Source organism: Xiphophorus couchianus, chromosome 3 (genome assembly GCF_001444195.1).
Source record: "Xiphophorus couchianus chromosome 3, X_couchianus-1.0, whole genome shotgun sequence".
Taxonomy (NCBI): domain Eukaryota; kingdom Metazoa; phylum Chordata; class Actinopteri; order Cyprinodontiformes; family Poeciliidae; genus Xiphophorus; species Xiphophorus couchianus.
In genome coordinates this window covers 16,861,245-16,887,894 of record NC_040230.1, presented here as the reverse complement: position 1 = coordinate 16,887,894, position 26,650 = coordinate 16,861,245, and the positions used below count along the sequence as shown (strand labels likewise).

General features: G+C 38.9%; 1 protein-coding gene across 1 annotated transcript in view; it reads left to right on the top strand.

Moving 5' to 3' along the window:
* The window catches only part of LOC114142192 (probable assembly chaperone of rpl4), a 33,785-nt gene extending 13,122 nt beyond the window's left edge, over positions 1–20,663 (top strand). Inside the window, exons 9-11 of the mRNA XM_028013334.1 lie at positions 3,176–3,229; positions 8,927–9,076; positions 17,762–20,663. Of these exons, the coding sequence (XP_027869135.1) occupies positions 3,176–3,229; positions 8,927–9,076; positions 17,762–17,932 (375 nt within the window). The 3' untranslated portion in view covers positions 17,933–20,663. The remainder of the gene's footprint in view (positions 1–3,175; positions 3,230–8,926; positions 9,077–17,761) is intronic.
* The last annotated feature ends 5,987 nt before the right edge of the window (positions 20,664–26,650 follow it).

Here is a 26,650-nt window from a genome sequence, read left to right as displayed (position 1 = left end):
TGTTTTAATTGGAGGAAAAAATGTTTTGTTTCTCTATTTTTGTAAGTGTCCTGCAGAGCTCCCTTCTTTCTCACTTACATTGACACAAACACATAAACACACAAACGTCATCATCATCATCATCATCATCTGTCATTGCTGCTGATTTACTTGTCACACAGCAAACGGGGAAACAGGCATCTACCTTTTTCTGACAGCCATTACGGCATCTTTCAGTGCAGTTGTCACACAAGCTGGTGGATAGTATCCTACCTACTCACCTTGTCACTTGTGTTCACTTTTATTTATTTACTAAACGCTTCTGTCGTTAAATTTAGACTCTCGTGCTGCTTCTGTCTTCCATATTTCTCACGAGCAGAGTTTGCATAGACTTCTCCTAGATTAATTTACTTCGCTGTAGCTATCCCTGTTTGTGTGTGTGTGTGTCTGCATGTGTGTGAGCTATGGCGCGCCCCCACTTGTAAAGTGATTTGTCTTTCTCCAGTCTCTGCTGCACGCTCCAGTAAAATGATTCTGTTTAACAGCATTGCCTGAAGACGACACACAAACACACAAACTGCACTTGAGCACAGTGAACATTATAAATGAGTTCCTCCCCAGAGTCCTGCTTTTCTTTTGCTATAGAAGTCTTGAAATAAAGAGGACAGCGTGATTGTATTGTCTTTAGTATTTATGTGCATCTTGTTTTTTTCTTTTGCCCCTGCTTTCCAACTTTATCCCTCTTTTAATTTGTATCACTTCCTATTTTTCTCTTATCTTCACAGGAATATTAATCTTGTTGTTGTTTAGAGCGTGAAGCAGCTTAAAAAACTCTGAATCTTTAATCACTTCCCCCTGGGCTGACCAGTGTAGTTAAGAAGTTGGAGACGATATAATGGTTATCATTGCTCACTTGTCCTCGCTTCCAGATATATCTCGTTCTATTTTTGCTGCTCTAAAACTGCCTGTTCTATCTGTTGTTTAATACCCCAGCAGATCTTTTGTCCCATCTAATAGAATGAACTTTACAACATTTTGTCATGTTACAACAACAAACTTCAATGTTTTTTATTGAGATTTTGAGATTTTATTTGGTAGAGTAACACGAAGTAGCAAATAGTTGCAAATATGTGTGAATAAAATGAATGCTACTTTGTACTTTGTAGAACTACCGCTTTCTGCTATTAAGTGGCAGGCATATTTGCTTATTCTTATTACAAAATAGTTTAAGCTCAATCAGATTGGACAGAAAGCATCTCAGATCATTAAAATATTAATGTGTATCTGGGCACACACATGAATGTGGTTTAATGTTCATTGTCGTGTTAGAAGTTGATCCTCAGTTCCAATCTCAGTTGTTTTGCAACCTCTAATAGATCCTGGTTACACATTTTCTCACCAGCACCAATCCATGTAGATCCTCCAGAGATGCAATGGGCCTCTTGGCTGCTTCTGTAATTAATGCTTTCCATATCCGACTTATTTAGGAGGTCTAAAATATTTTGGTAGGCTTTCAGTTTTGGTGTTCTATAACGAAATTCTCACTTAAACCTTTCCACATGTTGCTCCTGATCTGTTTGCTGTGATTCTTAGTCTTCATGATGCGTTATTCATGAATGTTCTCTAACAAACCGCTTCATAGAACATCTGGATTTATACTGAGAAAGATTTACATCCAGGTGAACTCTATGCTCTCACTAGATGACTTGTCAGGTATTTGGTTTCACTAGATATTATTTAGAGGCATGACAATTCAGAGGGCTGAATACGAATACGGACAGTTTTGAAAAACAAAATATTTCACTGAGTTCACAAGCACTTGTTTCATTTTGTGTGTGACGTATAAGCTCAGTCATATTCATGAAAGTTAATGTTTGTAGCATAACAGATTGCGAACTATTTACAGAATGGAAACACTAAATATTTATCGTTTGGCACTTTATCTTTGTGCTCATGTGTTGCAGTGAGACAATGAAAGTAGAGGAGATAATTGTGGCGCTTGGCATAAATCCATCCCTCATCGGTTGAGATTGGGTGTTTTTGTTTTGTGTGCTTTTAATCAGTCATTAATTAATTTAGGACAATAGGTTCTCTGCTCATAATTGGTCTAGCAATCAATCATCTGACTCTCTGACATGCACGTTTGCGCAGTCTTAACGAGATACTCTCAATTAACCCGACTCTCACTCAGTCTGTGCAGGCGGCGGGCCTCTTTATCATCACCGGAACCACGTTGCTTTAATGAAAAGAAACTCCACAGAGCAGCAGGAGGAAGAGAAAAAAAACAGTGAAGTTCTCCAGCTAATAATTCTGCCTTAGCAAAACAAAAAAAACAAAAAACAAGTGCAGCTTGTTGAAGTCACATTTTTGTTGAGCATTTGCTGTCGGTGTGTGTATGTGTGCAATTGCGGGGGTGCATGTATGTCTTTTATTCTTGCCCTTCACCACGGGTGATTGGCGAGCGGTCGCCTCCAACCTGAAGTTGACAAAAATCAATATATCATCACCTGGGGCCTTACACACACACAAGGAGACTCACAAAGGCAGCACAAACCACAGGTTCCACATGGAGAGAGACGGAGCTAAACAAACATGCTGCCTACTTTAGTTGAGCTCTGATTTCTGTAATGGAAACTTCCCACAGACAACGCTCCAACAAAGGTCAGCTAACATTTGGCTCCTTTGAGACCTCAAACCGCCTCTCCAGGACACTACAGAGAGTGACTCAGACAAACACCCTGAAAGTGGGGTGGAATATGGACAACATGTCAAGTTGATCTTTAGATTTATTTGGGCCTCTTGCTCTATGAGGTGAAGGGAGGGTATGAGTAGGTTGTCAGTAAAATGATTAAAAGGGCCATTGGAAACAGTGTCTGCAGTGATTATTGACTGTGCGATAAGCACTCATGAGTGTGTATATTGACTGCTGTGTCTGTTGTCTTGTTGGTATTGATGGCAATGTGAATGGGGACGCTGACCCCTTAGATACTTATCAGACCCTCTGATCACTGTCATTGATTAAGCTGCCTGGAAGATGCACAACAATGCCAACAACAATGTTACTGGTTACTGCAAATTTATTTAAAGCCATTGCTCACAGTACATTTTGCTTATTTCTCTATTGAATGAGCATTTGTATGTAAAACAGTTTTTTCTTTATTCTGTTTCATTATCTTATATTCTCTTTCTTTATTAGATGGCGGTAGATGTATTGGAGGGTCTTCTGGAAGAAGATGATGAAGTTGTTCAGGTAAATAATACATTGACTTTATGAAATAAATAAATAAAACATGCTTAAGGGAATTTGAGACATGTACAGTACTGTGTAAAGGTCTTGAGTCATCAAGTAATCATCTATATAGTTTTCTCGCAAGTTGCAAGACTTTCTTAATATGTTCTATCCACTTTCCTGTGTTTTTGCAGTTTCTATGTTTAAATCCATAGACCTTGTGATCATAAAGTCTTAATTTATTTTTTTACTTTAGCCTCTTTTTTCACTTGGTTTTTCCGCTGGTATTTTTCTTTTTGGTAGGCAAAATAACTCCAACCTAGGAATCATTCAGACACAAAAAGACTCTCAGACAACTTGACAAAAGAAGCTATTTTAAATCAGATATTTAGGAACGTTGATTCTGTCATAATGAATTGACTTTATGTTCTCAAGTGCCACCTATTATTCAGCCTGCAAGACAAATACCAGGTATGCTAAGAATGATCATCAAGCCCGCAAAAAAGGCTTCATAGTTCATAGTTCTCCTGACTAAAATGCTATTATTTAATGAGCTGCAGGAGCTCAACCAGTCAAAGCTTTAGTCAGATTTAAATAAGTTTTTGGTGCAAAAATGAAAAATAACTTGCCCTCACTTCAAGAACTCTGACAATTAATTTTTAAGGTTCAGATGGTTAAAGTCACTAATAAAACATATCTGTCTCTTATGATTGCTGAGCAAGCTGGTTGCTAAAGAAAGTATGTTTGTGTTTTATTACTTGTCAATCCAATGGATTAAAATACCCAGTTTTCAGTCTTACTGCAAACTGTTGTCTAATTATCATGATGCAGTGCCCACTTCTGTATCACACTACCTCACTTACAGCGTCAGTGGAGAAGGTGAAAGGCTCAGTTCTTTCAGCTGAGGTGTTGTTTGTGTCTAAAAGTATCAACATTTCTACCTGTATTGCAATCTCAAAATATTTTACTCTCAGAATTATTGTCATCTTTATATTAGCAGGGTTTTGTAGAATTAGATGTGGTTCCAAAAAGATGACTCAAATATGATTTATTATCAATGTTCACAAAACATACATTTTTACATTAATAGTGGCTCATACTGTAATGAAGTACCAGTTGTGTTTCTGTTTGCTTAACACTGGGAACTGAAAGGAGATATTTCAGTATCCAGTAATGTTATCAAAATCCAAAGATTTGAGAGTGACAATTACTTCAGTTTATGAGAAATGTTGCTGCTTCACCATTACACGGTCTTAGACTTAGATTTTCTTCTAGGATATATTGCTATTTAATAATAAACCTTTGGACGTTTCACATGCTTTTATTGATAAATACATCAATTTTAAGCAAAGCTTCTGTATTTACAATATCAGCAATTCTTTTTGAAGATTTCTGCAATTCATCCGTAATGCCACTTTGGATGAAAAAATCTGGGCCAAATTCTGGCACATGGTGTACTATTCTTGCTCTATAAGAGCTTGAAATCACTTTTTTTTTTGGTCCAGTCACTTTTTGAGGAATGACTGTAGACTTTTATTGGGATTAAGATCTATACAATTGTTTTGCCAGTAACCTCAAATGTCCTTGTCTGGGTCCCTGGGCCACTTAGTTATCACTTTTGCTTTGTGATGCAGTTCTCCAACTTTCTTGAAAAACATAGTTTATCACCAAATTGGATAAGGATCCATATCCAGAAGATTCCTGGATAATAATGGACAGCGTATATTTATGAGAATGTGGTGCATCAGTTTGTTTATAGAAAATAAATTAGAGCCAGGAGGAGGGTCTTGAAAGTGTCAATCATGCACATGTACGCACTGCTCACATCCTCCCTTGCTCTCTGCTGCCACAGCTCCTTCCTTACAGTGCAGTGAATGTACCAGCTAGTAAACATGACCACCAACGACAGAGGATAAACAGTTTTCCTGTAACAGTAAGTTGTTTCTCCGCCCTTAGCACAGCTGCAGCGAACTGGCAATCTTGAGCTAAGCTCAAGATTGAAGAAGCACTTACACAAGTATATTGAACAGTGCTAAGACCCTCCTCCTGGCTCTGATTGTTTTTTTATGAGCAGGCGTGTTGCATTTCTCTACAGGGAGGAGGCAGAGGAGCTTTATGATTTATATATATTTTTATTGTGCATCTGTCTCATGCTGTACTGTCAGGATATACTGACAGTTTTAACAAGTTTTAGAAAAGTTAACTACTGCAGCTTTAAAGCAAAAGACTGGCATACTGAAATATAAAACTTGTGGAAATTTTTCCCATACTGCCCAACTCATTGCTGGTTCAAGTGGAGGAACTGAATGTATCAAAGGTATGGTAAAGACAGACAATTACGCCGCAATTTAGAACAATTTGTGCCCCCATGTCTGAAAACTAGGTCTCAGACGAAGTTCCAGGGTCTTTCAGAGAAACATAAAAGCAGGACCCAATCATACATGTTACTGCACAAAGGGACAGTGGGGAAGGAACAGCTTGTTATATAGCATCCAGCTATGAGGCCTCATTTACTATTGTAGGGGGGGAAATGGCAACTTTAAACTTCAGAGGATCAATAGAAGAGAAATCATACAAACCAAGAGCAGGCTGTTACAGGCAAGGTCTGGGTAAAAAAAAAAAATCTTTTTCTTAATGTTAGTGGATTTCTTGACAGGCACAGGATTATTGCAATTACTGTTCTGATAAAAAATAAAAATAATTACAATTAGATTTAGTCATTTGGTTTATACCATATCATAACTTGTAGGAAAAATATGAACAAAAACATAAAACATGGTCTGATTGGTTTTATTGAAAAACAGAAATATAAGCAGGTATTAATATCACGCCTTGTTATAATAAATTATGGCCATATGTGGGTGAAAGAACACAGACAAACATGTATCCAGAACACTGGTATTAGACCCCTGTGTATTGAAGATTAAATTTGAGCGTTTCACTTTCCCAAGATTGAGATTAAATTTATAATGCTGAACATGATCAGATCGAAATAGAAATAAACTAATATAGGCCTCTTATCAGTTGTGAGTGGAATTTAAAGGAAACTAGTTAAGCTCTATCTTTTTGAAATTGTTGATTCAACTGAGCCAATTGGTGACTGGAATTGAGGTCATCTGATGTGAGCAATATGCACACACAGATACAGAAGTATTGCTGCAAACTGTGTCATGAAACTTGGGAAAAAATGAAGAAAAATTTCTAGAAAAAATCTTGACAAAACGAAAAAGGACTTGATTTATGGTTCTAGTTAGCATATTTAACATGATTGTCAGGTTAGATGGTCTCTCTAAATTCTCCTTAGGTGTGTGTGTGTGTGCATGGTTGTTTGTCCTGTTTGTCGCTGTGTTGCCCTTCGATGGACTTGTGACCTGTCCAGGGTACCTGCGAGAGGCAGCCTTATTAAAGGCATTAACTCGTGTTCATTTTTATACATACAGTGAATAACAATCCATAATTTAGGTGTGCCAATTAAGACCGTAAACATTCTTATATTGGACTTGGCACTAAACCTATTCCATGGTGGCATAAATACCTGTATTCTTAGTGGTTCAGTAAAAAGTATGTGCCAATCTGCTCTTAAAATCCTCTGTCAGTAGCAGAAAATGGGAGTTTGTCGCTAAGCGTTACATAGAAGAGCACTCTTCCTCTCTCTTTTTTCTCCCTGCACTCCACCCTCAGGCTCAGCCTCCCACACAAACCCCTCCACAGCCAGATTGAGAGCAGCCATCGGGGGGTTGAACTTTTAAACTCACTCCTGACAGTTGATTTGAGCGGACCTCCACCAAACCACACAAACAAACAAACAAAAAAACTGGTCCAAATGGTCAGCTTTCGTTTTCTGTTCATTTTACAGACAAGAAATGCATAAGTGAGACATATTTAAAGACGGCAGTAACTCACTCCCCTCGTCCTCGCGCTTCCTTTCCTGTGTCAATTCCTCCTCTGTGCAGCTGATAAGTGTTGAGCTCTCACATCTGCCTGCTTGCACTTTTGCATCTCAAAGCATGGAACCCTACTTACATAACATTAAGTCTGCACAAACAACCGAGCTGGTGTTTTGCCAATCTTGTTTCAAAGGTACTCGCTTGATTCATGATCGCTTTGTTCTTCCCTCGGTGGCGCCATATGGGAGCTAAGATGCGACTTGACTTTGAAATTATGACAGAGCCTGCGATTTGATTGACACAGTCAGAATTCCTTTTAATATGTGTGCTTTTGTGTGAAGTTGTAGCTGAGTGGAATAGATTTCTTTAATTTGTTCACTTTAAAAATTTTTCATATAGATGCTCAGTCGTTTTTGTTTCCTCCACGCATCTTGTGGTGGACAATCTGTCACAAAAAATTAAAAAATGTCTCATTTTTTAAGATAACTAATGTTTGAATTAGGAATTTAATTAAAACATTATTTATTCCAATGATATTCTCACGCTTTTTGCTGATTTGCATTCTAAGTAAATGCCACAAAGAGGAACAACACCAGAGTCCTATTTCTGTATCGTTGCTGCTGTTGTGATAAGCACAGCTGCAGGGGGAAGAGTAACCTCCTACTCAGCCTGCTGGGCGACGATTCTGGATTCAGCGTGCCATGCCACGATGTGTTTGTTAGCTAAATGGTTGATTTGTCAAAGGTGCTGGGTCTCCCACTGCCGCTACCCTCAATGAATAATGAATAAAGCTAATATTTGTTTCTTAGTGCTTGAAGAACAGTGGGTGGGTGATCTTTGCCCTCAGATGAGAGGCGCGCACACACCTCCGAGTTTGGAGTGAGTTAGACGTGATTGTTTTTAAAGGTGGAAGGCTTGGTGCAGCTCAGTTGATGTGATTATCCAGAGGCAAGAAGCATGATTATTGGAGGTAAAGAAGACTAGATGATTTCAGAGCAGATACTTAGAGTTAAAATATTCCACCTCTGTTTAAACTTTTTTAATTAATAGCATTATTTCTTCTTTTTTTCCCCTTCTTTTTTATCTCTACCTACTGATATTCGGGGTGGTCAACAAGTGCAACGGTGAGCACATTGTTGTTTCTTTTAACGTTTGCTGCTCAGGTGTGATACATATCCTAAGCTTCAAAATCTGATTTCCGAGGAAAATACAAAAACAGCATGTGCTCCTGTTGTTTTGGCATCTCGTGCTTGTTTCTGCCTCTGTGTCAGTTAAATATTTCAGGACAAAAATACCCAAATCAACAGCTTTTATTTACTGGGATACAAGTAACATGTACAATCATTATGTACTTTATTAGATACACCTGCTCAATTGCATATTAGCACAATGCCATACTCTTTTATTTTTAGGTTGGCAAAAGTCCTCAATGATGCATTTTCCCCCCATTACTGATAAAATGTCCATCCTTGGCTCAAATAACCCTTTGTTGAAACCTAAGTTTGTTTAATATCATCTCTGAACACCTGGAACAATAGCAGCAGCAGCAGAAAGTGACTCCAGGTTAATCTCCTGAAAATCTAAGAAGAGTAATGATTGTACAGTAACATATTTTAATAAAGTTCCCTGGTACAAAGAGCCTTAGTTGCTGCAGCTGCAGCTTTCAGTCAGATAATGGTGTGCATACAACAAAAAAATGTATCCTTCCTGTCATGTATCATCAGTTCTGAAATCCCTCTTTCTTAATGCAGAAATCTAATTGAAATTAAAAGCGCTTGCTTTTTGCAACTGAAGTCTCTCCAGCTAACCCTTCTCGATCTGTATCTCTTAGGTTTGGTATCTGTCCGGCTGGGTGTGCTACCTCCAGTGGGAAAAAGCAAAACAACACCAAGAAAGAGAAGAAAGTGAGGCATTGGAGGAGAATGAGGAGTGGAAGACTTTACAGGATGCTGCAAGGTCATATTTGACTAATGCTAAAAAGGTAATTTTCTTGGGAAAAAAAATCAGCAACATCATTGTCTTTGTTCAATTTTAATAAATTAATATCTCAATGTTTTGTAACTCAAGGTTTTGAGTCAATAGACTATGTCAGTGGTCCCCAACCTTTTTAGTACCGCGGACAAATTTGCTGCGGACCGGGGGAGGCGCACGTCTGGAAAAGCAAAGCGGAGCGGTGGGGAGGGTGCGTGCGTCGGGAGGACCGGGGGGGGGGGTTATGCGCGCGTAGGGAGGAGACGGAAACCGATGCTGTTTGTGGGATCAATGTTGCCGCCAAGACATAACCGACAGAATCTGGTTAAAGGATTTTCAAAATAACACATCCTCCAGACTCGATACATAACACGGAAATATTTTATTTAATTACTTATTGCGCGGCCCGGTACCGGTCCGCGGCCCGGGGGTTGGGGACCACTGGGCTATGTTGACGTGCTCGTAGGAGAAAAACCAACAGATCAAAAGCCAAACAAATAATAATTCACACACATTGAACACTTAATATATCAATAAAAAAAAATCTCCAAATATGAAAATGAATACATTTTTGTACCATGTTTATTCTTAAAAATGTACTGAAACACTTCCCTATTAGCCTGTATGGTGCGTCAACATTGGTATGAACTGAGTGCAGTTTCTCCCCCCATTATGTGCATCAACAGTGAGTGCAGATAGTTAACGTCTAGTAAGCTGCCACAATAGGTTATTCTCCAAAGACTTGGTTCTTGTCAGAGAAATAGCTTATGCAGCACCATGAACATCAGCCCATTCTCACTAAGCTTCATTGTTGCATCAGAAATAGCTGTGCAGAATCTCAAAGATGTTAAAGTTTTCACCCGGCTCCCTTCGCCACCCCCCTCCCTCTTTCCCACAAACAGACACACACAAACCAAGTGATGTGTCTCATTTATTCTGTCATTCTGTCAGGGAGTAATACCTCTGTGGAGCAGTGATTCATGTTAGTCTAAAATCCAATAGCCTTGTAAATCAGGCAGCCTGGGCTAAAGGATGGCAGACTCCACCTACTATTTTTTTCTCTTACTCCCTCCACCCCCATTGCCTCCTGTTATGCATCTCCTCTACCCATCTGCCACACCAAAATGTGCTCTTAGAAATGAGTAGCGGCAGGTTAGTGACAATACATTGATGTTTGTTCTCTCCGGACTGGCAGTATATTGACTTGACTGTCTCCTAAGCATCTTTAGACTGCGTCTTCAACTGAGACAGAGAGGCAGTAAGTTTGCAACAGGCAAGAGGGAGAGGACATGGGAATCTTGTGCATATTGATCATAGTTGCCAGCAATGGGGAGTATGAGACAATTGGAAAAATGCAACAAGAAACGGGATAAATTAAGTACTTAGCTGGGTTGCAAAGAAAGGCAAAGAAAATAGGTTGAAAGTCTTGTGAAAGAATTGTGCGAGACTTCGGAGCGTGACGGATAAACAGCATAGCAGTTTCTCTGCAAGCCAAGTGGAGCAAAAGAATAATGTGAACGGTAAAGCACAAAGACCTTGGAAAGGTGAGGTGGAATGTGTTCCGGCTCCCTCACAGCACATTCAATTCTGTAGCGTTGCATGTGTGCACTTCTATCCATTGTTTAGATGCGATCTAGATTGAATCTTAGCTTTATTTCGAAGCCTCAGCTTGAGTTTTAATTATTGATATATCTCTCTGCTAGTTAAAATGGGTTCCGACTTGGAAATGAGGCCCACAAAGCCCAGCGGCTGGTTTTGGCACCAGTCCACTTCTGTTCTGCAAGAACTTACAAGGAGTTAAAATTACCAGGGTCATAACTTACTTTATGACCCTGGTAAGTTAAGTGTGCAAGGGGACGTTGTGTGAGACAGGCACATGCACATACAGCGTCTTGCAAAGGTACTCATACATATTGAACCTTTCCAGGTTTTGTCTTGTTAAAGCTAAAGTGTTTTATTGCAGTTTTATAAGATAAACCAGCAAATTATCATATATTTATCAAATGCAAGGAAGTGATTGATTTCTTTTCTTTTTTTTTAATTACACAGAAAAATCTTAAAAGTGTGGTATGCACTCGTATTCACTGCTAAATAAAATTTGGTGCCCCAAGGTTTTTTAGAAGACACCTAAAATATAAATCCATCATCTAAAAACAATCAAATGCATACCTCCAAATACATGACGATCACCTAGATTGACAAGTTGACCAAGGAGAACCATGTTAACTCTGGAACAGATGCAGAGATCCACAGCTCAGGTGGTAGAAACTACCAACAACAGGACAAAAAATTAGTTTTGCACTCTACAAATCTGGCCTTGAATAGAGGTAAAATAAAAGTTATTGTTAAATATGAGTCCAAACAAAGGCCCGTTTGCAGTTTGTCAAAGCAAATTCAAAAGAGGATCCTCTGGTCAGATGAGATCACAATTAAATGTTTTAGTCTATACTCATAATGCTATGTGTGGAAGAAAATTAACACAGCAAAAAAACCTGTTTGAGGCTGATAAATGGTGAGGCTGGAGTTTAGCTTCATCTTATGCAGGACATAAACTCGACAACTACAACCAAAGCTACAGTTGTTTAGATCAGGGCTGCCCAAACTTTTTGAGACCAAGATCTACTTTTTCTCTCACCAGCTGAGATCTATCTCGTGACACAAAGACATAAAAATTGTAAATTAAACTCTCTTGACTTATTTTATATGCAAATATATATCAGTTATAGCAGAAATATTAAAGTGATAGAAAACCTAGTGCAGTTTCTTCCTCAGTGAGATTCTGACACTGGGAGAAGGTTACTGGTTTCTCAGTCACAAGCTGGTTGCAAACCTGAGGCCAGCAGGTGTCAGTCAGTTATGGTAGATCTGAAATTTGGTTTGATGACGTCAATATGAGAAGCTACAGACTGATAGGAGGAACCAAAGAGCTCTGTAAAGGCAAAGGCAAATCTTCTGAAGTTGGAATATAATTCATTTAATTTCCCATAATTATCGCGATAGAAGCCATTTGTTTGTTAAAATTTAATGAAATATATTTGTTCTATTTGATGTTTGTTGTGAATACTCACAAGTGAACGAGGTAATTAGTCCAAGTTTGTAGTTTATTGAACGTTCAGAAACTACAGCGGCTGTAATGCGCCACAGCAAAGGTAAACAAAGGTAAAATAACCCAAACAGGTGATCAACTCAAAACCACACCTACCTTTTTACTCTCCGTCTCTCTCTGTCGTGTAAGCACACCCGTTGCCCTGGCAACCGCCTGCACCCCACAAGCCGAGGAGAGATTTTGTTAAAAACATAACATTCAGTCCATTACGATATCAGGTTTCCAGGCTTGATATTTATTTCTCGATTATTAATAAGCCTCTCATGAACACAGCGATGGTTGATTAGTTAATTTAAACTCCCGCTCTGCTAGTCAGTCGGTCTTTGAGTCGCCTTTTTTTTTGTTAATGGAACCAAAAGGCACTGAATTGCGCAACACCATGTTGAAACAATAATTACTGAGATTATTAATTTTAACACTTTTGGTGATTTTTTAAAAATTATTATTTTTTAATGAAGATACAAACATTTAGGATCTTAATGAATATTTTGATAAGTCTGTCAAAAGAGAAAGTGCTGGTCTCAGCGTCCTGGCGACGTTCAGTTTGTCACCTACTGCCGAGATCAACTCAAAACCTTCCCGCAATCGACGTATTGAGCACCCCTGGTTTAGACCAAAGCATATTCATGTTTTAGAATACCACAAAGTATAGACCTAAGTCCAGCCAAGCATGTGTGATGCAACCTAGAGTGTTGTTCACATCTGTTTTCTATCCAATGTAATATTGGTTTATCTATTTTGCAAGCGATGGTCAAAAACAGTGTAAACCAGGCAAAGCTGGTAGAGACATAGATTTGCTGCTGGAAGAGAAGCAAATGGTGGCTCTACAAATGATTAACTCACAGTGTCTAAGTACAAATTCATTTAATACTTTTCAGATTTTTGTTTATGAAGTGAAAGGAAATCTTTTTTTCTCAATTATTCACTAATCTCCATTACATAAAATGCCAACACAATATATTGAAGTTTGTAATTGTAGCAAGGGCTGCACAGTGGCGCAGTTGGTAGCACTGTTGCCTTGCAGCAAGAAGATCCTGGGTTCTATTCCCGGCCGGGGTCTTACTGCATGGAGTTTGCATGTTCTCCCTGTGCATGCGTGGGTTCTCTCCGGGTACTCCGGCTTCCTCCCACAGTCCAAAAACATGACTGTTAGGTTAATTGGTCTCTCTAAATTCTCCCTAGGGGTGAGTGTATGTGTGAATGGTTGTTTGTCCTGTATGTCTTTGTGTTGCCCTGCGACAGACTGGCGACCTGTCCGGGGTGTACCCCGCCTCTCGCCTGCAACGTAGCTGGAGATGGGCACTAGCAACCCTCCCGACCCCATTAGGGACAAAGGGGGAACAGAAAATGGATGGATGGATGTATGTAATTGTAGCATGTTAAAATGTGGAAAAAAGCACTGTATTTGTTCATGTATGCTCAAATTTGCTGAATTGTTTGTATTATTTCATTTCTGTGGGTTTTTTGCCAAATGCATCAGGTGCAAACTGCTTTGCAAAAGAGAACAATGGGGGAAAATTGATTGGAAAAAAAGAGTAGGAGATGACCAGCAGAGTGAGTTGGAGCAAAAGAAGAGAGGGGGGGGACCAGGAAAGGGAATGAATTAGACTTGGTGTGTGTTTGTGTGTGTGTGTTGATGCAGGGGGTGTGAATAGTGGGCCTGGGTAAAATCAATAGTAAACCGGACGTGAAATGGAATTCGAGATAGGGTGCGATTTGAGGAGGGATCTGCGGTGTATGCACACAAGGATAGTGTTATGTATGATTGTGTGAAGGGGTGGATGTGTGTGTGCAGCAAAGGAAGCTAGGGCAAAGAGAGGTCAAAAGCTTAGCCATTTGAAGTGGTTGAAAGGGTATCCCACGAGCACAGATTGTGGGCAGGGGGCTAGTCGTGTAATTTTAATGCTTTTCCCCTACAAGGATGTGACTGGAGCACCTGGGGTGTTAAGTTGTGTGAGTCTGTGTGAGTTTTGCGGTCAACTCTCTGGAGATTTTCAGCGACATGCCCTGTTCACACTCCAGAAGCTCTAATCTCACCCACTGTCACACCCTTGCCAGTGTAGAATTGTTCATAAAACAGTGAGATACAGCAGATAAGTTGGGAGGAAAAAAAGATGGTCTAATGAAGAAATATTCGGACCTTAAGGAGTTCATTGGGAGGACTTGGCACTATTCTGCCAAAATGGTAGACGATTGTGTGCTCTTTGTACGAATATATAGATGAGAGTGAGCAGAGACATCCGTCTCCTTGACTGCAAGGTCGTCTAAGGGGAGTGTAAGAGTGCAAAGCTGAAAAGGAAAAAAAAAAGTGGACGAGAAATGCAGCGGTATTAGCAAATGAAATAAAAGAAAAGGTGAAATGAAAGTGGAAGTTAAGCATAGGTGTGGAGCAGAGGGCGAACAATGATGGAATGATTAGGCTTTTACCACATAATCAGCCTGTCTTTTATCTACCATATGCCTGGTAGGCAATTTCTTCAAATTGCCTACCAGGCAATGGAAGGAAAAGAGTACATTGTTGGACACAGGGTCGAATGGTGTGTAGCTTTTACACATTTATCTTCTTCATACTGGGTTATAATACAGATACAATACAGATCATTTATAATGCATCTAATAAAAGGGGAGAGAATTAAAAACATATCATTCACTCGTATTTTGTGGTAAAATCTATTTTAATTTTGAAAATAAGAAAGTGACTGCAAGGGCATTTTAACCCATCATCTACCTACAGAGATTACATTGTGTATCTAATTTTCTACTAACTTCCCTTCCACAAACTTCTACAAACAAAAATTATTTCTTCAAAATTACTTAGCTGACTTTTGAAAGTTGAACACAGCTGGATTTTCCAACACTAAAATGATCCAAAACACACACCAAAACTGGTTTCCGAATAAGAAAATCAGGCTAGTATCTATTCTAATTCAATCCAATCCACAAACTAAGCCTAAACGTGGGGTACAAGACAAGAACATGTTGATCAATTTAAATTTATATCAATTCAACCACTTCTCCAGAGCTTTATGGGACAAATATTAGTGAGAGCATATGAGATATATGCCACTCTGCTTTTAATCTTGTATGTATAATTTCAACCTTGTGTGGATAAGAGATAAATTCAGACTTGTTCGTCAATTTTTTCCCCCCTAAAAAAGTCATTAAAGTTATGCTACATTATCATCCTACCCTGGAAAAAATGGTTCAAAAGCATTAAATCAAACCCCTAAAGTGACAATAACTGTAACCTGAGGCAATATTTATTCCACAGAAGCTGCGACTTGTTAAAGCCAAAGTCACTTCAAAATGCAGGAGCACATATCGACAGTGGTTGTGTTCGTGCATTCTTACCTGTACAACTGCATGAAACATGCGAGCAGTTATAGTAGTGGTCAGGTGCGCTTTGGTCCATGACTTTAAAGTGGAGCAAGAAAAAGCATGAAAAAGTTATACGATCACACCCCCCCCCTCTGTAGGCAGCTCTCTGGGCCGTGAAAGTGAGAAGAGAAAAAAAAACCTGGCTGCTCTGAATGAGAAATGCCTGTGTTTTGTCTTTTCGGTTTTTTTAGCGACAGCCATGCTGATCTAAGCAGCGCTCATTGTGGGATGCGTAAAGAATAGCTCCTGTTTGTTTTCCTCTCTCAAACCTTCACAAAGAATAATCGCGTTCAGTCCCGTAGACACAATGTGCTATTGATTTGCAGAAAATATCTGCTACCTGCAGATAGAATTTCCAGGGAGCATCTAGTGGCTTAGAAAGCAGACAAAGTTTGAAAATGTTCGTCTCATGTATTTCATTACTGCTCAAATGAAGCTCATGTGAAATACGCCACTCTATTTTTTGCCCGAGGCTGCAACGTGCACATATTCTCTGCTCTGAGCCAAGCCTATTGCCAACCCTATTGTAAAGCAAGCCTCTCTTTTTTTGCAGGTATACATCTCTAGGCATTTGAAAGTGACAACGCTGTAATGAAAATCCCTTGGTTTGTGTGGCTGTGTATGTGTGCAGCAGTGGTGTTCTGAAAGAGTCTGGCAGGGTCACCTCTCCCCCCTGGTATCTGTTTCTGTGCCTGGACCTGGGTCACGCTCTGCATCCCCGGAGCTCCGATCTGCAGAGACAGCATTCGCTTAAATTTGCACACACACACACACACACAGAGCACACATTTTACCACTCCAAATGAGTTCCCATGGGACTGCATGTCTCCTGTCAGGACCTGCTGTTGCTTAGAGACTGGTCCTGGGGCAAAGCAGTCACTCTCACTCACTCCCCTGGCCTCGTTACACTTTTACTAAGAATGATGGCGCTCGGCTGTGTATTGTCCATGAGCTTAAGTGAGTGTGTGCTCTATGCTACACATTTTTAAAACTAAATAAGATTCCCTGCATTGAACACAATCATCGTGCTTTTTCCATGTTTCTAGAAACGGTAGTTAAATTTAAATGGCTGCATTTGTTTTTCCATACTCTCAATGTGTATACAAAACCACAATCTCACCATGCAGCCCCTTTTTCGAGTTCAGTAATTACACACAAGAAGGCTATTTTACAGAGATAAATCTACTGGCAGTTTTGAACAGCCCTGTGTTTTTTTTTTTGTTTTCAAATCACATTTTACTGTCTTTGTGTGTGCACAGGAGTGCATGCATCTCACAACAGCAAGAGGAAGAAAAATGGGAGATTTCTTCTGTCTCTTGTGCTGCTAAACTGTGTATCCAAATGTGCTAATTTGACAAATGAAGGACAAAAAGGCTTTAGCAAAGCTGAGGTAGCTACTGACGGATGACAGATTTCACTGGGTATTTCAATTAGCCTAATGCTGAAATGCTTAAATCTAACTACTGAGCGGTACGGCACAGGTCGGTACGGTTTGGTATGCTAGTTTGTGCATTTCATTTATAAAAGCAGCCCATACGACTGACCAGTAATGCACACTTCCTGGCCCCCCTTCAGTTGTAGGTCCATGGGACAATGATACAGTGTGATTAGGGCTGCTTCTGTAAGCTTTTAGCTGCTGTTAAAGACTTGTGCAATGAGGCTATTTCATAAACCGGTTCATCCAGTTTCTCACGCAAAATCAAGAGATCACTGCTGCCTACTCCCTCTTGCAGGTGGCAGTATTTCATACTTTTACAATACTGCTGCCTTAGCCTCACTAGATGTAAAGTTTCATGCTGTGTTCCAGTTATCTCAGAGCTCAGGGTTCGGTTTGAGGTCACATCTCAATGTTGTTATGCAATGTTTGGTTTATTATTATTAAAACTGATATCATTACTATTAAAACCTCATTTTAATAGTACCGTGGTTTCCCTCTAGAGAAACCATGGTATATTTTTATCATATCATATAAGAACTTCATATCAGAAAATGACTAGTCTCTTCCCTTCAATATTTCTGCTTTTTTTTAATTTAGTCTTGATTTATCCAGGTAAATACTTTGAGAACCACTTTTCAATTACAAACATGACCACAAGGCTGCTGAAATAAATTGACTCATTAGACGCAGCTGTATGAAAACATTCCCTTTTTCTGCTCCACAGCAATTTCCATCCTTCAAGCACTCACATTATAGCTTTTGTCTCCTTGCAGCTGTACAGTAAGCTGCGATGCGACGACCAGCCGATGCTGGATCATGCAGAACAGCTGCTGGGCGAACTGGGAGGAGAAATCGAGGAAGAAGACGAAGACCCAGCTGTGGACGACGACTACGAACCTTGCAGTGACAATGAAGAGGAAGTAGAGGCCCCCATGGAGCACTGACTGCACCCCATCATGTTTTCCTTGAGTTTTTGTGCCCTCTTCAAAGTGCCTTTTTGTACAGGCTTTTCAAAGATTAAATTGATTTGCACAAACAGAGCGGTATTAAAAATCTACTCAATCTCTTTCAGTTAAGTTGCTAAATGCTTTTGTCGAAATAAGTGCATACTTGAGTAATGCTTCCCCTAATCTTCTCGACAGATGCCAATGAAAGAAATTAGTTTTTAGAGGTTTAATTCTCATCAGCAGCTCTTGAATGCTTTACCTTCACTGCACACCCACACAGTTTTGTACGAGCGGGAATGTACCGCACGTACACAAAACAAAAGCACAAAAGAAGCATGTTAATTACTCTATCCTTTTTTCCTCAGCACAACAAGCAGAACTGCTTTTCCCTCTAAGCATTGTCAGAGAAACCCAGTTATTAACACTTCATGCTATTTTTACATGCGCTGTGATTTTAATGCCTAGTGTTTATGTAAATGCTTGATTTTTTGTGGTATTCAGCTCATGCTTCATGTGTCTCTTTTTTTTTTTTCATTTTTGGGGGGTTAAACTCAGAGACTTAAGACAATAGAGTGAATCTGACATTAACTCATGCAGAGTACATCTCTCGCTCGCTCTGTTGCTGCTCGAGTGTTCAAAGTGACTTGCATAACCGAGAAACGAGCAACTGACTTTTTAACACAAGTCTTCACATAACGTCCTTTTAATAGTCCCACAGTGTTAAGGACATAAAAGCCTGGGTCTGTGCATTGTGGCATACAATTATTTCCTACAATGTATGAAATATGTAGTGCAGCATCATGTAAAGGCTTAGTTCTATAAATACGTTTGCTGTTTGTGGCCAAAGGTGTTTGAGAATGTCTTTGGCCCCAGCAGCTCTAAAGCAAGTATGACTGTGTACCAATTTACTCTTTCAGCACAGAGAAATTAGTCTGAAATGTTTTCAAATCTCTACTATAAGCTGTACAGCCACTTCTGGCTTCAAATCTAAAAGATAAATGAGAACAATTGCCTTTGCTCTATTTAGACCTAAAATATATTGACTACACAATTTAATTAGTATCTGTTTAAACTCAAATTTAACAGGACTAGATTAGATTTTGATACAATTCTTGTCTTGACTATTTTGTACTTATAATGCAATTCTGGTGCAAGAAAGCATTTCCAAACAATGCATTCAACGTTTGAAGTTATGATGTGACAAACGGAATGGAGAAACATTTCTTAGGCGCTGTGTGTATTTGGTCACTGGACTTCTGAATGCTAAAAGAACAGTCACATATTATGTAAGGTAACATGAGACACTGCTCACAAAAACTTGTTAAAAGGCTATGAAAGCAGATTCATAAAAGTATTAAAATGCAAACTATAAAATGTGTCAAGATTGATGAAAATGATCCACTTAAAATATTACTGCACATTATAGTTCAGTGCACTGATGACTCTGGCAAAGAAATGGTTATTTAATCTTTATAGACAAATAAATCATTTATTTTATCACTTCTAAACAGGGTGAGCAACCAGTTCACTATGCGATACTTTGGACTGATAAATATTTTCTTGATTTTTTTTTTTTGTCTATTAAATGTTTATCTTAATTGGTATATCCTAAAATGCTACTAAAGATTTTTAAATGGATCTTTGAGACAGAGGTATATTATTTTTTCATCCATTTTTTTTTTTAATAAAAGACAGCTTAACAACAAAAGATACTTATTTACGTTGCTTTATTATGTATTGAGAGATACATAATATCTCTCAATAGTAGGGTAAATGAGATACCCTTGATCTCATTTAAGATTATGAAAAACTTAGAGCCTCAATATAAATGTTTGAAATGTAGACAGAAGTGATATGTTTCTTAAGTTTAGTTTTGGAATGGATGGACAAATGCTTCTGCAATTGTTTGTACTATCCTAAAAGCCCTGTCTGCATCAGCAAAACATTCATGTTTAAATAATTACCATTTCTGATACTTATGTTGGAAGTTGTTTCCTGGTTCCTGGTTCCTCTGACCCTTGCTAAGGGACATTTCACCAAATGGTACCAGGGTGCATAAATGTTTTAGTTTTTCTATTTTTGGAATAGCAGAGAAAATCTGCTATAAATTTTAATTAATTTGTTTTTAAAATTCTCTAAAGTTGTTGGTTGCCTGATCATAATACCCGACTAGAGAGCTGCAAAAATACATTATTAAAAGGCTTAGATTAATGTAGCAACATGATGATGATGAGTGTTTGTAAATTTTTGTTTTGTTTAGTTAGGTATCTCTCCATGTCCTATCTCTGTTAGTACACACAACACACCGTGAACACCCACAGCAGTGTCGTGTCTTTGAAAAATCCCAAACCTGGTAAAAAAAAAAAAATAGAGTGTTATCAGAGATCCTGTTGCAGATAGTGACCCTGCTGCAAACTGAGAGGCCTGGCAGCCATTTGATACCCTGATCTGAATCAGTTTTTTTTGTTTGTTTTTTTATGGAGCATCAAATATACCCCAGGAGGGAAAAAATTGCAAATATAATGTTTTCTCTGTGTGTGTCCATGTTGTAAAAGTTTTGCAGATTTATGAGATGCTTTACTTGTGGACTAGACTTTTTTCTCCCATATCCATGTCTGCTGTGGTTAGTGTACAGGGATGCACCTCTGCAGGCCTTGAAGAACGAATACCTGAAGCCATTCTGTCATCCAGCATTTTCGTTTTTCTAATTAAAGCAGGCTCTAATGTGTCTGTGCATTTTTGTGGATACGCCTGTGTGTTGTGGCATGTGTCTGGACAGCTCATCCGCAACAACGTCTGATTAATGACTCCTGTGGGGGTGAGTGAACTCAGGCGGTCAGCCATGTCTGATAATTCTAAACTGACCCAGTGTGAGAGGGGCCTCTGTGGACAAACAAAGCCTCAGGTGATCTGAAAATCCTTCAACATAATCTCACCTGTATATCAGCTTTAGAACTGATGGGGTATTTTCACTTGCTGAGAGGTCACTAGGGAAAGGATGCACATTCTTTTCCAGGATGTTTTGCACTGGCAGGCATCTGTTTTTCCAGGGTTCCTTCAAATTATGAAATTGGTGTAAATATTTTTTTTTTGACCCTGAGTAGTACAGGAAAAGAAAATGGAATAAGGACTAATATTTGTATTTCTAGACCTGCATTGTCATGTGAATATTGTGAATTGCTAAAAAAAATTCACTGAAAATCCAGATTGTTGTATGTTCAAAAAACCTCTTAACGTTTCCTGAATAGGCCTATTTCTGGAGGCAATATAGAACAAGTGATAAACGGGATGTTTTTTTTTAAAGAAAACGGAAGAATGTACCCATCTATCTACACTACATCTGTGTTTACCTGTTTGTCCATACATACATACATCCGTCTCAAAAACAATGGATTTGTTTTTAAATGAAAAGTGTCAGAAACCTGAATTAGCCTAAAGGTTAAAATGGCTCTCAATGCCCAGAAATACCATAAACCTGTATTTGCAGATTGTAAAAAATAACAAATTACCTGGCAATAACTGGATATAAAGTAAATATCTGAACCGACTAAAAGACACACATCATCTTGCAGTGCTAGCTAATTCCTTGTGTGTAGTCATACATAAATCAAATTTGTCTTTTTCAACCTATAGGCTATGTTGAGCTATGTTTAGAGACCTCAGCAGTATACTCATGCTCATTCTCCAGGGAAGCCAAACCTTAATTAGTGTTTGTTTGTGTGTGTGTTCGTGTATGTGACTTTTTTTTTCCTCTTTGTAATCAACGGTAATAAAATAAGGAGAGGGGAAATAATCCTGGATTAACAGCTTTAAAATGCACATGTTTCAAAACAACAACTTGATTGGATCCTAATCATTCAAATTCCCTAATACAGCCAATAAGCATACTCATACACACACACCAGCTGAGCAAAGCAACCAACAGTTGTACTTGCATCAGATAAGTGAAATTTCCTAGATGTATGTGTGTGTGCGCTGTTTATCCTGTATTAGTGTGTCTCACTGACTTTAACTAGAAAGTTAAGCGAGGAGCTCCTCTGAAGGGATTAAGGAGGAAATTATCTGAATATGGAGACTTAAAGCTGAAGCCGTTTAAACGGAAACAGGAGGAGGGAGATCTGAGCTGAGAGGACAAAAAAGGAATGTGAGAGGCAGCTCTAATGTTTGTACATACTTTCATATGTTCATTTGTGGAAAAAGCCTCCTTGAAGTCACACTCAACCACTCGCATTTGCTTCAAGACCTATAAACAATTTGTTCAATCTTTCAATGAGGCCGTTAAGGCTGCTCTGTGAATCATGGATACTGTGCTTGGTTGCAGGAGCAGTTTATGAATATTCTCAGACGTGACAAAGAGCCTGGAAAGGAGGCAGAAATTTAGACAAGCGGGACAAGACGATGCAGAGGATGAAATTGACACCCCTGACTTGTGCACCGACAGGAAGCTTTGTCTCATCCATCTAGATTGATGTATTTTAGGATGTGGCCATGCATTCTAACTGAATTAATGGCATAATAGGATGGATTGTTATCTAACCCAAGAGGTTGACAGCCACAGGGTGAAGCCATGTATCAAATGATCTTTATCTTCTACTGTGAATCCTTGTCCTGCAAGGAAAACTTTCTTTAAGATTAATAGTTTTTTTCTCTTGTTTACTCTGCAGAAACACATTGTGTCCTTTAATGAAGCACAGAAATGTTATCTTCATCAATAATCTCTGTTTTTGGTCAATAAAAGTATTTTAAACTGTCCCACTGTGCATTTCTCCATGTTCACACATCTCTGCATTTCCCCAGTTTGTGTGTGAGTTTTGTTTTTCCTTCTTTGTCTCGTGTGTGCACGCGCCACAATCTTGGCTGGGAACATCTGTCTTTCAGAGATAACACAACCAGGGAATTAGCCATGCTGTCTTACAACCAAGCATCACATCTCACTATTACAGCCTCCTTAATTCTCCTCTATTACACCTCTGTGTTTGTGCAGATGAGTGGAAGCAATGTGCTGACAGAGTCAGGTCCTTGGGGGTGGGTCCATGCCAAGTTTAAGAATAATACCATACCAAGCGTGCTACATCTAATCTGTTAATGCATTATGGACACTCCACTCACTGGTCGGTTTATTAGGTTCACATGCGAGCACCAGATTGGACTCTGTGTTTTGGCAACAGAACCTTGATTTAGATTCTGCAATGCGCAGGAAACATCCCTCACATTTTGATCAATATTGACATGATAGCATCATGCATTTGCTGCACATTTCTCAACTGCACATCTGCGATACAAATTTGCCATTATGCCATATCCTAAAGGTGCTTTACCGAATGGAGATCTGGAGATTGCGGAGGCCATTATAGCACAGTGAGCTCATTCTTGTGTTGAAGAAAACAGTTTGAGACGAGTGCAACTTTGTGACATGGTGAATTATCCTGCTGGAAGTACAGATCAGAACCATGCAGTTATAATTTGATGGAAATGGTAAGAAACAATAGTAAGGAAGGCTGTAGTGCTTAAGCAATGCTCAGTTGTTGCTGAAGGTAGCATTAAATATTCCTGTCTTGCAGTAGGGGGTTGTGATACAGACTTTTTAAAATTTTGGGGTTTGCCCCCTAGTCTCGGTGAAAATAATTCATTTTCTGTAACGTATAAAGACATTTTTGACAAACTCTGTCACGTAGGGGCTTTGTAAAAGATCCAAGTGCAGAGATCGACTGTGGCAACAGAGCTCTTTCATCTAGAATGACAAGGTGAACTTAAGGGGGGATCCCAGAAAAAGAAGATTCTTGAACACAGCCAGAGTGGAGGAAGAATCCAGCAAAGAAAGACGAATAACTAGGTGCTGAACTACTGAGGAACGGGCGGAAAATAGCAAAGAAACTAGATTAACTAATCATAAAAGATGTGGAGCAGCTGTAGCAGAGGGAAAGCAGGGAAACAGGGAGAGGGAAACAACACAGGGAGCTGATCTAAGACTTAAATGGATCTACATACCAAGGGATATAGACTAACACAAATCTATGAGAATACATGAGAACAAAGAAGAGAACCCAAGATTAAACAAAGAAAAGAAAAGGATTTAACCTGTATGACAACAGGTTTCTAACAATTCTGAACACTGAGAAATTATTGTAATAGGCCAAGAGCTATAAATGAATAAGATGAAGTTTAAAACACAAAAGACAACCAAAATCTGACCAAACAACTACCACAACATTCATAACTTTGAGAATAATGAATATCTTCATTGTCATTGCAAGGAAATTAGGATAGGGTATGTCTGTATTACGACAGTCAGAATGTAACACCCACACTATAAATAAACACTTTTACCCCGAAACCTTGCTTCCATGTGCTCAGTCAGTAATGAACAAAGGAGCAAAAATTTAACATAGACATGGACAAGTTTGCTATGAAGTAATCTGTGTGGCCTGCGTAGAGTTTTGACCTTACCTGAGTTGAGCAGCAGGTCACAAATACCCTCCTGGAAAAAATGACAAAATATTCCCATGAACATCTTGGAGCTGGAGCTCTTAAAGGTTGTTGAGCCAACATTATATTAAATGTTTAAGAATGGGATATTATTAAACTCTATTTGTGTGCAAAGACAAGTGTCTCAAAAACTTTGGCAACATAGCCGCTTTCTACATTAGAGAAAAGTCTTACAGAAACATGTTTTGGCTCAGCGGCAGAGAGGAGTAAATAGCGATTGGATAAAAAATGAGGTGGTGTTCTGTTGGATAAGGGTATAATTCAGAGCTTTTTCTGGCTCTGAATTATACATAGTGATGCATTGTTTTGAAGTAAAAGCTCTAAACAGTCAGAATCCAATTATCTCTCCACATATCGCACCTGCAGGCAGAGCAGTGTCTCTTGATACATCAGCGGTGGCAGATTACTCTTTGAACTGTACTTTTAGGGGAAGTTCAAAAGCTCAGGCAGAGTTAACAAGGTGATGCATGAAAAAGAAATCATGGGAGATGCAGAAAGCAACTCAAAATAACGACCCAACTAAGAGGTCATCGACTGTTTAGGTAATGGAGACCAGAATTTCAGCTTTAACCTTGTCATTTGGGTTCTTTTGAACTTTTATTCTCACTTATTGGTGCAGCTGCAAAGATTAAGTAAAAAGGGGATACATTTAAATTGAACAGTGTGAACAATGTGTTTTCTGTGCATCAGAACTAAATAAAACTTTTAATGAATGTCATTGTGAGAGAAAAATAGCTATTTTTGAAAAGTGACAATGTTGTACTGTATATGCTTTGCAAGTCCGTACAGTAAAAACTGCATTTAAACAGTTTTGAATGAGTGGCATTGAAGGGATGACGATTCCTTTTCTTTTGCACAGCCAGAGAACACAGTGGGAGTCCTGCTCACATGGCTGAATCAAAGAAGGTCAGATTCAAACCATAGAAAATAAAGAAAGGAAGCAAATCAGAGATGTTACACAACCTCAAATACAGTACCTACCAAAATAATTGACTTCTATTAAACTTTTGGCATGCAAAAACCATAAACAATTTACCTTTGAGATTCATAGGGGACTCAGCAAACATGCTGTATATATGGGGTCTGCTTAAATGTGAATACTTTGCCCTAAATGCAAACACTGGACTTCTCCGTGAACTTGCCATCATGATGGTGAAACCTATAGTGGCACTAAAACAACTATCAGCTACCTTAGATGACTTTCATGTCTAAAAGTCAGCTAGTTTCGTTGGTTATCAAAAATGCAATCACTTTCATGGCTCATAAAACTGAATCATTTTAGGTCGAAGACAATTTCGAGGGAAAATTTGGAAGAGGAAAAATTTCTATATTACAGCAAAATTCTCCCAGCAGTTTGCGTGATTTATACTCATATATAAATCCACTCAAGATAAAAATAAGAGAAAACCTTTTGGGTCTGATTTGTGCTATAGAAAAATGATAAAGAAAAGAAGAAAAAATGTTCCTCAAATACACCTTCTGGCAGCTGCTACACCGTTTTGGTCCATTTCATAAAATCAAAATAAAATACAATTAATAAACTGTATAAAGGATTCAAAATATGTTTAACATTGCAAGTTTGGATAAGGTGATAGCCTCAGTCACAGTGAGGGGCACTTTTTCCTGATTACAATCCGTGGCGTTCCACACTGCAGACTAACAGTCAGATGTGGTGCCAATAAAATGAATTTCTGCCCAAGCAGAGAGCTCTTTGGGGCTGCTGATGTGTCTGACTGAGTGCCAGATTTAGTTTTTATTCCTCATTAGTTCTCAGAAGCTGATTGACTGAGCAAACTGCTTCCTCTCCATCATAAATCAACCTGCTCTCTGGGAGCGTGCACACGCAGCAGCAAAACATGAACTCACCAGGGGGCAAATCTTGGAGCTTAGGTAATGGTTTAATCAGTCACTGACAGGAAGTACAGTGATATTGTGATTACTAATTTCCACATGACCGCATTGCGAGAGTGTGGGAGAGCTGGATTTTTTCTTCTATAATAAAAGTTCTCAGCACCACCTTATTATTTTCTTCTAAAGAACCCTTTTTTGGCTAATGTGTAATTTTTTCAGCATTTGCTCTTAGAATGCTGCAGTAATTTGAATTCCTATGAAGTGTGGAGAAGAGGGGAAAAAGAAGCACTCAGTTGATATTTTTATCATATTCCTTATTATCAGTTTGAGAGCACAGAGAAGTTGCAGCACAAATCTGGTAGATCTCTAAATGAAACT